This window comes from Coturnix japonica, chromosome 1 (assembly GCF_054131305.1).
Source record: "Coturnix japonica strain WE chromosome 1, WE-NBRP24, whole genome shotgun sequence".
Lineage (NCBI taxonomy): Eukaryota > Metazoa > Chordata > Aves > Galliformes > Phasianidae > Coturnix > Coturnix japonica.
The window spans coordinates 132,142,696-132,155,156 of NC_140663.1; the positions used below are offsets into that span (position 1 = coordinate 132,142,696).

General features: G+C 36.2%; 1 protein-coding gene across 5 annotated transcripts in view; it reads left to right on the top strand.

Moving 5' to 3' along the window:
• The window catches only part of NALCN (sodium leak channel, non-selective), a 197,096-nt gene that overhangs the window by 147,466 nt on the left and 37,169 nt on the right, over positions 1–12,461 (top strand). For all 5 annotated transcript variants that reach the window (XM_085552963.1, XM_015851497.2, XM_015851496.3 and 2 more), the window contains 2 exons: positions 3,298–3,434; positions 4,702–4,843. In XM_085552963.1, the coding sequence (XP_085409089.1) occupies positions 3,298–3,434; positions 4,702–4,843 (279 nt within the window). The remainder of the gene's footprint in view (positions 1–3,297; positions 3,435–4,701; positions 4,844–12,461) is intronic.

Genomic DNA, 12,461 nt, shown 5'->3' on the forward strand with positions numbered 1-12,461 from the left:
CAAGCAGTGAGTGCAGATGGTTGAGGGACTTACTTCAAATTGTTTTGAGCCAAATGGAAGCATAGAATAATGTCATTCTGAAAAAAAGCTGTAAATATCGCCAGTAAGTTTGCCTTTGTTACAGTTGTCTCCTGTATTTATCTGTAGCAATTATGTGAACCAGATCTAGAGTTCCTGGTGCTGTGAACTTGTATCTACATGTATTGTTCAAGCTACTGTGAACCACTGGATACCCAAATTAATATTTCCTCCCCATTATTCCGAAAAATATACTGTTTTGATAAGTTCTTCTGATCTTGGCTCAGAGTAGACAATAGTATCTTGACATTAAATCTGCCCTTATAAACTTGGGCACCATAAAAATAGGGGAAATGGCCATAAATTTCTTCTATGAACTTCTGCTAACAAAATGGTGAACTGCTCCCCATAGGCTCTTTGTAGCTGGAGACCAGGAGATAAGCTGACCACATCAAGCCAGTACACACTTCCTTGCCAATAGTAATAATAATAATAAAATAAAAATCATAGAGAAAGTGTCTTGAAGTTTTATTTTGGGTTTAGATGTTGCTAGAAACATTCTGCACCATCATTGCTACGTGTCAACTTCATTTTTTATCCTTAAAAAAATGTGTTATGTTTTAAAGACGGTTAAAATGTAAAGGATTTAAGCAGCAATATAAAATGGGATGTGTGTCATGCAGAGCAACAATTACACAATCTAAATGTGTAGAGAAGAACTCAGTGAAGCTATATTTTTCATGGTCCTCACTATGTAATATTATCACAGCACGTGTAATTGGAGTTATTTTGTGGTAATGCTTTGAATTTAGCTTACTTTAAAATAACCGAGATAACAAGCCTATCCTGGATCATTCTCCTGGTTGGGTGGGGGTATTACTGTCCCCTTGCTTGTCGCTTTAGCTACGCAGTTCCCTGTTTCCAAGCTGTCTTTGATCTGTTCTGCACTGAGACTTCAGGCAGCGCTGCAATCTATCATATACTATCTTGAGTACACTGACTTTTGTAAATAGGAGTCCATAGCTGCAAGAGACATAATATATCCATGCCAAGCCTACCTGTTTGTACAATGATTTATTACTAAAAGCAAACTAGCAGAAACTCATAGCCTTCTTTTTCCTCTAAAACTTCCCCCTTCTCAAAGATTTTCGACACTATAATGTTGCAGGAAAGTCCTGGCAGATTATCCAGTTCACTTCCCTGATACTCTGGCATTTGAAGGGTTCTGTCTGAGTAGATGAAATGATGAGGCACTTCCCTCCAGAGATCTCTCTAAACACCAATTTTTATTCTCAGCCCATTCTTAATTTCATCCTTGCATTCCTATATCTGGGGTACTCTGTTACAAATACTTTGTTTTCAGATAATTCTTCCATTATTTTAAATCTCCTCCTCCTGTTTTACTGTCAGTTATGGTTGCTGAAATTTTAGTATTGATCTTTCACTCCTCTTTTCTCCTCTGGCTCACTTGTTTCTGTAACTCTTCCCTTGTTTCCATGTCTCTCTTCTTCACTTTTTAGGCTAAACAGTGTGAGGCAACAAAATGGCATTTCGAATTGAAAGCAGAGCCTGGAATAGGCTCCTCATAGTAGCATAGAGAGGAGCTGCAGATTTCTGAGCCATTTTCTAAGACTATATAATATCTGAAGAGAAATTGGTTGCAAACATAGCCTTTGTCTGGTAATGTAACTGGTGTCCAAATTGCCTTTTTGATGCTGTATTGAAGAAGTTCTGGTACAGCTTCTGCTCTTATTCTTGCTCTAGAATTATTTTCAGTCATTATTATCTCCTGCCTCTACTTCTATTTCTGTCTCTCTCTTATTTTTTTTTTGGTTCACTGCAGTGTTTGCAGGCGTCACATTTTAAGATCAAGTGAATTTCATTAATGTCATAATTTCTTCTTTTAAAGGAACATTAACGAAGCCATTAAGTAGGACTGGACATAATACAGATTTATGCAGTATTCCCCTTCTCTTCCGATTCAGTACTTTACCATTAATCATCAGTCTTTGTTCGTAGCCCTTCAAACAGTTTCCAATCCACATGACAACTTGTATCCAACCGTATATGAATTGATTTCCAGTTTAAGCTGTCTTGTGGCTGGAAGTGGTGATGTTGCTGGTAGCATGACAGTGCAGCAGCACAGCTGTTCTTCTGTGTCATGCTGTGGAAGCATGCGCTGCTTGAGGCAGTGCAAATGCTCTGTTCAACTCCTATTCACCTTTGTAAAAATCTATAGCTGATACCTGTTAGCAGCATTCCCTGCAGGTGTTGATTGTGCAAAAGTGTCATAAAATACACGCTCCCAAGATCATGCAAACAAACTGGCGTGGGAAGGAGAACTGAACTTTGCAACTAAATAATATCAATCACTCATGTGATTACTGATGTGGTGCACAGCATTTGAATACACAGAGGATAGAAATTAAATGTTTAATTTCCCATTTAATGCTAAATGTTAAAATGAATGTGTTTCACAGAATCTTTCTGACTTGGTGTTTTGTTGTGATGACACAGCTGAGTTGCTACATGCTCAGGATCGATATTCTTAGTAGTCAGAATTCAGGAATCACATCTCCATATCAAATATCTTTCATCTTATATCATTAGATCTATCCATTATCTGTCCATGTAGCTGTAACTGCCATTTTAGTACTTAGATGTGTGGCAGTCCACAACCCTTTTTGGATTCTTACAAATGCAAAATTCATCATTTGATTTGATGTAGCTCAGTGTGAGAACTCCACTCTTTTGAGTCCTTTTTATTCCTTGTAATACTTACACAAATGCAATTTTCCTGTTATTTCCTTTTTCTGAGGTCTGGATTCCTTCATAATTCCTCACCTTATGTATATATGCTACATTCTGTTTTAATATTTTAGGGCTGTCAATGCATACAGAAAGATGTGACTAAAAAGAAAAGAATATTGATGTTTATTTCCTTCATAAAGTGCTAGGGGACCGGGAAGGAAACACAAGAATAAGCATACAGAATAGAGCACTAATATGTTTTGTATTTTAAAAGTAAAAATGTTAGCATTCCTCCTATTTATTTTTTTTTTTACTTTCAGCTGAAGGCTGCTATTGTTCAGGATTTGTCAGCTTTTAGCTTCTAGCACAGACCAATACGCTCCTGAGCTAGAAATGTACCCTCTGTAGTTCTTTGCTGCCATCTTCTGTTTCTTTAAGTGATTGCTATTATTATTCGAATTTAGAAAAACAGAGCTGCAATATCACATAACAAAATGTTGTTTTTCATTATTTTCTCCTTTTTAATAGCTAAAGCAAAGTGAAGCAAATGCAGATACGAAGGAGAAGCTTCCCTTACGTCTACGCATCTTTGAAAAGTTTCCAAACAGGCCCCAAATGGTGAAAATCTCCAAGCTTCCTTCAGATTTCACCGTTCCAAAAATAAGGTATTGCAATATTTCCATTGGTAACACGCTACTAACCTGCCCTGTGTCCCATAATACCAACAATACTTAACTGTTTTGCTAATGGAGTAAGCAACTACCAGAAAATCAAAGTGAAACAAAATTAATATTGAAGTCAAAAGGAGCTGACGTTTTATTTTTACCTTAAAAATATCACTCATTATAACATACTCATGAAAGGAGTTAGATTGACTGGAACCAACGCAAATAAATAATTGAAAAGCACTCTGTTGTCATTCCACTCCTATTCCAGGTTTCAGTTCTTAGCCGAAACAGGCAAGCAACAGTCTAATCAGTTCTTATGTGACTTTTTAAAGATGAGTTCAACTGACAAGCAAATCATGAAGAGTGGATAACACAGATCATCAAACAGCAGTTACACTGTGACGGCCCCCTCCCTGCTTTGGACGAGTGTTGTTACCACCTTCCTGCAAAACTCACTTCAGCAGCTAGCTACTAGATCATCAGTTAATAATACCATTCATTCCTCTTGGCAAAGTACTGTGAAGAATTACAGAGATCTCAGTGCTTCTGCTGCAGATGTGCAGCTAGCAAATCAGATCTTTGAACCTAAAGATATTCTACTATGTGGAATTATCTCTCCAGATAAAAATTAGTTATGATACAGTCAACTTACACTGAAAACTGTAATTACTACTAAACTGCTGCTAAACTTAAAAGACAGCAAGATGAACGTACATTTGTTGTAAACAAATACTTCTGCATTTTGAATGTGGCATATGTGAGGCACAGAACTGCTGAAGTGCCTTAATACTGGCATTCTGAGCAGCTATGTGAACAGATGTTGTTTGAAGTCTTGAAGAAAGAATTTCGTGCACGAATTATGTTTCATTTGGATTATATCAGCATTTGATTTATATTGCACTAACAACTCACACTGTAATGAGCTCAAAAGAGCCAAAAACTGCAAAAGGCACTTAAAATATTTAGCACTTTAATTAGCAAATAAATAGTCAAAATTCTCATAATTATTTTTAAAAGGAACGAAACTGTTTTCTACAGAGCTATATGCAAGCCATCTACTTCTTAATTCAGCTACAGATTAATAACTAGATTTATGTTTTATCAGTTATTTTTTCTGTACTCTCCATATATACATCTGCAGTTTAGCATACCTTTTCCTCACAGCTCACCTTGGCACTAATGTGTTGTGACGTATTATAAAGAAAACCAAATATTAACATTTCTGGTGTCTTTAATCCATTGGTATCTTCTGTTTACTCACAAGGGAAAGTTTTATGAAGCAGTTTATTGATCGCCAGCAACAAGACACCAGCTGTCTGCTGCGAAGACTTCCTTCAGCGTCGTCTTCATCCTGTGACCACTCTAAGAGATCAGCAATTGAGGAAAACAAATATATTGATCAAAAGGTAAATCAAGAGTATTCAGTGCTGTAGGTCTTCCCTCGAGTATTTTGAAGAGAGATCTCAGATTATACAACTTGTCAAATTACATAAAAGCAAACATAAGCTAGGACAACTGAACACAAAATAAAAGGTTATACTTAACTTTGATAGCCTAAAGCAGGCATCACAGCAGTTCCTCATTAGGTTTAAATTTTCCCCTCTCCTTTAACTTAAAAACTCAAACTGTGGTACATAGTTTTGTTCAATGCAGCCATCTTATATGCCTAAACTTTTTTAGTCTTGCTGTTAAGCAGTGAGAAGCTGGTAGAAAATTAAAAGCCAGTGAATATCCCGGTGAATGCCTAATTGGCTTGCTAATTTTCTACCATTGACAACTCAGTCACTGAAGCAAGGTAAATTGTAACCAGTGGAGATAAGTAAAAATCTAAGAATTATTCTAATTACTCAGAGGATATTTACATATATGTAGATCTAGGAGTCACCAGAAAACAGGTGAACACATGCATTTGAGACTCATCATGTTAAATGCTGATAGTCTCCCAGGTGATATAGATATTTGAATCTGAAAAATACCAGAATTGCTTGGAAAAATGATGACCGTGGTGCTGCTGCGTGAGTAAATGTGCATGATTTCTGGCACCATATAAAACTACAGGGTCAGAAAAGCACTCCATATGTGTTGTGGAAGATACTGGTTTCCCAGATTTCTAGTGGCATTTACACTGATATCACTTCTTGATCACCTGTAAAGCTGCACAACTAATTAGTGACATGTGTAAGTATTTTCCTAATTAATAATGGGGTGCTCAAATCCTGTTTGAAGCCTAACAAGAGGTTTGTAAGTACAGTTTAATAATTACAGAGAATCACAAGTGAAGAAAAGGAAAAGGGCACTTGTGGTTATGCAGTGTGTTTGGCTTTAATAGTAAGTGGTTTGCAACTAGAACTTTCAACGGGGGAACTTTCCAATGGGGTTGAAACTTCATGATCCTTGAGGTCCCTTCCAACCCAGGTCGTTCTCATTCTGTGATAGAACTCAGGGTAGCAGACAGAAAGTAGGCATATGGAAAGTAATACTCTTCTGCTAATGAGTGTCAAGAGCCAATTGAAATATTACTGTTAATTTTCATACCTACTGCAATGCAAGGACTCCTTCCTGGGGCCAATGTAGTCCATGGCATCAGTAAACCAAAGCTGAACAGCACAGCCTGAGGGGGAGGTCTGTGGTGCAGTGTTGATAATCAAACAAAGAAATCTACGGGATGGGATCTAGCCTACATAAACACCATCTACTCTAACAAGCCAGAAGAGTTACTGGATAAGTTATTAACTGATAATTCTAGGGGTCAGCAGAACTATGCCAAATATTATTAACGATGGATCTCAAATACTGTGTCAAGGGAATGATTAAAATGATTACATGAGGGAATCATTTCTCTCATGTAATGAAGGGATGAGTGGAGACCTTAAGCATGTTCTAGCCACATACATAGGTCCAAAGGGTGCAGTGCAGAGCTGTGCAGTGATTTTGTAGGTCTGTTTACATGACTGTAGCTTAAGTATATTGAATTGTAGTCTTAACTTTGTCTCATTGCTGTTCACAAAAGTTAGTCCTTGCTGGTTATGTTTTAAGATAGGTGAATAAATGGCATTCAGTGAGATTTTGCAACATGCAAATAGAAATGTATGTTCTTTTCAACTTTTCCCTTCACTCCAAGAGCAAGTACGAGTGATCAGACTTTACATTTTGAGTTGAAATAAGCTTTTGCAAATTCTTTTTGGACTGTTTATCCTGCTTTAAGCATGCACTTTTGGATTTCTATGCCTTGAGGGTAGAATCGGTGATGAGTAATAATTTTGACAAATGTAGCTTAAAGCAAGGTATTTACACATTCCTATTAAGAAGGAGAAAGCACCATGTAGGATTTTGTGAAAGTAATTACTCTGGCTTCACATAGTTACAGTTGCCAAGGCAACCTCACTTTTGTATGCACAAATCTTCTTAAAAATATCCTTAAAACAAACTTGGAATGACTGGCTGCATTTAAATGTAGACTTTGCATGTATACCTTGCTTTTCTTTGTAAAACAAAAGGAAACTTGACCAAACATTTTACAGGTGTTATTGCATAGCAGGATGCATTTCCACTCCTCCAGACGACAATGTGATGGCTTCAGAAACTTTTCACATCTCTCTTGTGTTGTAGCTAATAAAAAAAATAGAATGGAATCAAAATGTGGGATTCTGCTGGCAGATTTGATTCTTTCCTTCCTTTTTCTCCCAGATTTAGATAGCATTTCTTTACTCCACACTTACTGAAGTGATAGGAAGTGTGTAATATACCTGCTTACTTGTAAAGTAGCTCATCAATGTTATTTTTTTCTTTCTCCAAAAATGTGCCGCTGTATGTATGCTACTTGTTTTTGTGTTCAAAATCAATCTGACCCATCATTTGGGTCACTATTATCAAAGAAAATCATTTTGTGTTCTATTATGTAATGGCTTGAGTAAGACTTGTTAGAATTATAATAGTCTACTTCCTTGGAAAGCAACTTTAAGTTGTAAGAGGGCAGTGGATTTTCACTGCATTGTTATTTTTATGTTGCTTTATCTTCTTGAAATAACTGATAAGTCTGTTTATTCATAACCATAACTATAATGAAAATCCATCCAAAATTATTTTCATCTATGCCAAATCAATGAACAGTTTTGGAAAACAAATATCCTTATTGCATCACTTTTTTATTTAGTCAAGTCTGGGAATTCCAGATTTATTTCAGTCTCCTCCAAATTTCTAAACTAGTATCACAAAATAAAATATTTGAATACTATAATATAAATATACAAATATTTATGATATATGATATATGATATATGATATATGATATATGATATATGATATATGATGATATATGATATATAAATAAAATCTATTATAGTTTTTATTTAACTATATAACTTTTTTTCTCAGAGAGTGGTCAGGCACTAGAATGGCTGCCCAGGGAGGTGGTGGAGTTGCCATCCCTGGCAGTGTTCAAGAAGCGTCTGGATAGGAAGCTAGGAGATATGGTTTAGGGGTTTCCTGTATGTATGGTAAAGGGAGAACAATTGGACTAGATGATCTTATAGGTCCTTTCCAACCTTGTGATTCTATGATTCTATGAATGTGTAATATAAAAATGACTTCTGGATACTTTAATACCCTTAACCTTGTGTACACCCCCTCAGTGTGTGATTAGGTTAAGAAATTCAATGTAAGGGTAGATGTGTGTAGACAGATCGTGCTGTGTTCATTCTTATGCTTCGCATGCCAACTATATCTGTATTATTTCAAGTACAGAAAATTGATAAGCCATAAGTTGAAGTTCTGGGTCTCTCACTGGTGTGACCTGGGCTGTCAAGGTTCCTGCTGTAGTAGAAAGTACTACAAAGATGTCTACTGGTGGAAGAAGGAAGACTGATTAAACAAAAAGTGCAAGTGTAAGAAGACAATGTCATTCTAAATTTGTGGGAAAAGTATGTAATGAAAGGGTTAACAAATAAAAATTATGATATTATATGAACCTTGTAGCTGTGGCAGAAATGTAGCTTTACAGAGACAGAAGGAAATATGAGAACTATTCACAACATGCTGGGAAATTTCTTATCTAACCAGTATTTCCATGAATTCTTGAACAAGACAGCTGTTTGAAATGTGTGTTCACAGATGATTTTTTGGTGTGGGTGAATGAGAAGAAGGGAAATTGACTGAAAATAAAGACATCTCACCGTGATGGCTCTAACAAGAGAGCCTGAGGAATATTTGCAGCAAGATTCAGGGGGCAAAAACCAAACAAGCTGTAAGATTTACAAGAAATCAGGTGTCTAACAAAATGCAGCTGCGCTAGTAGAGTACTGGCCTTGAGCTCTTAACTTCAAGGCTAGAATCAAAGGAAGGCAGAAATACTTTCTTAAGAGACATACAGCTTCCAGCAAGCCATACTAAAAATTGTTGCTAAGAGGATGCTCCCGAATTAGTTACTTATCTTTGATCACACAACACAGCACATCACTGTTAAATTATAATTCAAAACTGACAGGTTCATGAGATGAACTTTGAAAATGCCTATGGCTCATTATGTAGATATACCCATGTGCATGTTTACAGCTGTGGCACAGCAGGAATGAATTGCAAAACAAAGCAAAAGGGTTTTCAATATATCCACAGTTTATTGCTCAGACTTTCACTTCTTTCTTTTAGATGAAGTAGTATAAACAAGTTGGTTGCTTTATTTCTGCATTTTTAAGATTAATTGGATAGTAGCAAATATATTTTTTCCATCTCCTTTACCACCATGTTTCCTTTCAGTTGTGTGAGTTTTGTTTTTAGCTGTACAAGCAGTGAAGTTCATAGCCATTCCTTTTTTTCCTGTGGGAACAAGATCTGTAATTAAGGTCTAGCTCCAGTGGAAGCTCAGCCTCCCACACCATATGCCTCTCCCATGGATTTCCTAGTTACAGCAGCAGCTGTATGATGGGAGGTGATGGCCAAAAAGGGAAAGCTGATCTCGAAGGTAGCCACAGCTATTACCATGAAGGACTATGAATATTAAGCAGCAGGCCTCGTGCTGGGTTCTGCATTCTTTGGGAAGTCAGCACACAGAACAGGGCACTGAGGTGATATGTTCATGATGACCTGTGTTACTTAGCAGGTGGGCTGCTGAGCTTTGCATCTGGTGGATGTGTTTTTTGTATGAGTCTGTTTGGCTTCATTCCCAGATATTATCCTGCTGATATCTGATATCTGTTAAAGTTAGATGGGATGAGACTTAAACATCGACCTGATTATAAGCCTCATCCTGGAAAGGTCTGAGTACTTCCTTGGAGATCAACTCCCCTTAGTTTATGTAGAAATCTGTTTTCAGCACCTCAGGGAATGTTAATGATTTTATCTGGTTATTATTTTGCACACATATTCAACACACAAGACTGACCACAACTCTTAATGCGTGTTTGGTTAGCATCATGGGTACTCCATTTCTGAGCAGCTGAGACATGCAGTCTAATCTTGATGTTACTTAATGTGGTATTTTGTTCCAGCATGTCTTCTGATCTGCTCTCAGCTTCTTTCATTAACTATTCTGTTTCTTGCAAAAAGAACTACTTACATTCCAAGGATATTCTGTAAGGGCTTTTCTTTGCAGAAGTTGTTTGTAATTGTAAGAGCTAAAAAACATTTTAGTACTGAAAACAGAATGTCCTAAGATTCCTTTTAGAAAATCATCAGGAACAAAGACACTCTTATAGACTGTATTCTTGTTTTTAATTCTGAGAAACTAGGGTAGAATATTTATCCATGAATGGTCATTTCCTGAAGTGAATTTGCACTTCTTGTCATAAACCAGTGTTCAAGGTTAATCAGCCTCTTCTGAACTTTTCTTTGGATGTTCTATTATGCAAAGCAAGACTTGTGCATAAAAAATATACAACAGAATTCTGCCATGTTCCTCATTATTCTGTTAGCTATGTGATTTGAAAAAAAAATAACAATGTGTCATTAATTTTGAATATAACAGAAGCTAATAAATAGTAATTGCATATGAATTCCAAGCAGAAAAGGGTACTGATATGTAAGCACTAAGACTATATTTTTTCTAAGGTATTTTTTGCAGAACTTTGTGGATAAATATCAACAAAAATCCCACAAACCGTATCCTAATCTCCTCTCACCAAGTATCTGAATAGATCTCTGTCCACAGTGTCACTGTCCTTTTATCTCTTGTTAATTAAACCCAGGAAAGTTGTTCAGTCTTACCTATTACTGTCATCTGCAGGATATTGCCAAAAGCTATTTAGATATAACGTTCAAAAGAGCCATTAAAATAATCTAGCTGGTAGAATAAGAATGGCTTGTGAATCCATCATTTCTTCATTATTACAACCTTGATTTTAAAAGGGGATTATTTTTGTTCCATGTCTGTTTTTACAGAGATCTTTCTAATGAAGTTAATATGTGGAAACACAATGATGAATTTCAGGTTTTTAGAAAATAGGACACTTCTCTATCTATTTTGAATCTTTTAGAGATTTGAGTTTTGTTTTTCAGTTTAAGCAGATGTGTAACAATGTTCTTCTATCTAAAAAATAAAATAATAATATGAAATAATATACATATATAAATATTATATAGTATTGCAATAATATAAAATAAATTACAGGAAAATACAAACTTGTAAACTGTGCTCTCATAAAGTGTTTTCACACTTCATCCTGTGGTATTTTATTTTCTGACCATATTTCAGAGCAGAGAAGGTAGAACTGCAATAATAACAAGGTGCTGTTCTCGTTACGGTCTGTCTCAGGCTACTGATGATTTTAAATTGCTTTGTCACTCTTGCATCTATATAGTGTGATAAGAATTCTGCCCAATTTTCACTTACATTCTGAGACAAAGGTAACTGGGAACTTCATTCTTTGCCATTTTCAATGTGCCATAATTTGTAACTTCTATCAGGCATTATCTTTCATCAGTTTTGCATTTACAGTTTGAAGGTTTGTTACAGGATGCCTTAAAATACAAGGGACTGATCGTACCCCTCTTGTTTCTTCAATCAACCAAAATTCAGGCATGGCAAAATTGTTACAGCTCCTGGATTACGAGGCCTGCTCTGAAAATGCCTCCTATTTACACTGGCCCACAATGTTAATGGCAGATGGTGGTGATATGGCAGTAGAGCCTGAACCTTCCTGCCAGTATTCCATTATGTTTTGTTGCTGTGTGAAAGATGGCAGCAGAGGGGCAGTCCGAAAAAATGGCATCTGACATGGAAATACATTCAAAGCAAAGATGTATTATTGAATTGACCCTTTGACCATCATTGCTTGCTGTATATTGCTTGCTGATTTAGGCATCAGTTCTTTTGAAAATTTTGTTAGGTGACTGTCAACAACTTGCAGTCTTGTAGTTAGCTTTCCATCACTTTTTTAGTTTTCTGTCACTTTTGTTTTGATACAGTCTGGGATCTTCAAGCTAAAGATGCATAAGCAGGATGTCTTTGAAAAAATAATAATGCCTGCATTTGAGAGGCTACACAGCAAGCTCTTGTGGACCAAAAATATCTTGTATTTAATGGAATGCTCAAGACTTGTGCAGATTCTGCACAAATAAACATTATTTCCTCACTGTTTCTTAGATATAACTCTATCACTTATTCTACTGACTCCTTATATTTTCCCTTGGAAATCTACATGTTTAAATGACAGTATAATATCTAACAATCTGTTCATTTAGCAAGCCTGCATAAATCATCAATTTCCATTCAACAAATCCCAAACTGAAACAGAAGCTTTGGATGATTTTTTTCCCCTTGCTTGGAATTTCTGGTATGATTCAAGAGAGTACTCCCATACGGTCCCGCAGTTGCTTATATAAGATTGCTATTAAGAGTACTAAACTAAAATGCTAATGTACATAAAACACTTAAGAGATTGCCTTAGGAAAATCTATTGTGTTCACATTTTTGTCGTTGTTAACTACACTTTTCGGACATCTGTGTGCTGTTCTTTCCTTGTTACTTCATCTCACCTTTTGTTGCAGAACACACACCAACACTGGTTTGTCTTTCCTGCCAACTCTGCCATG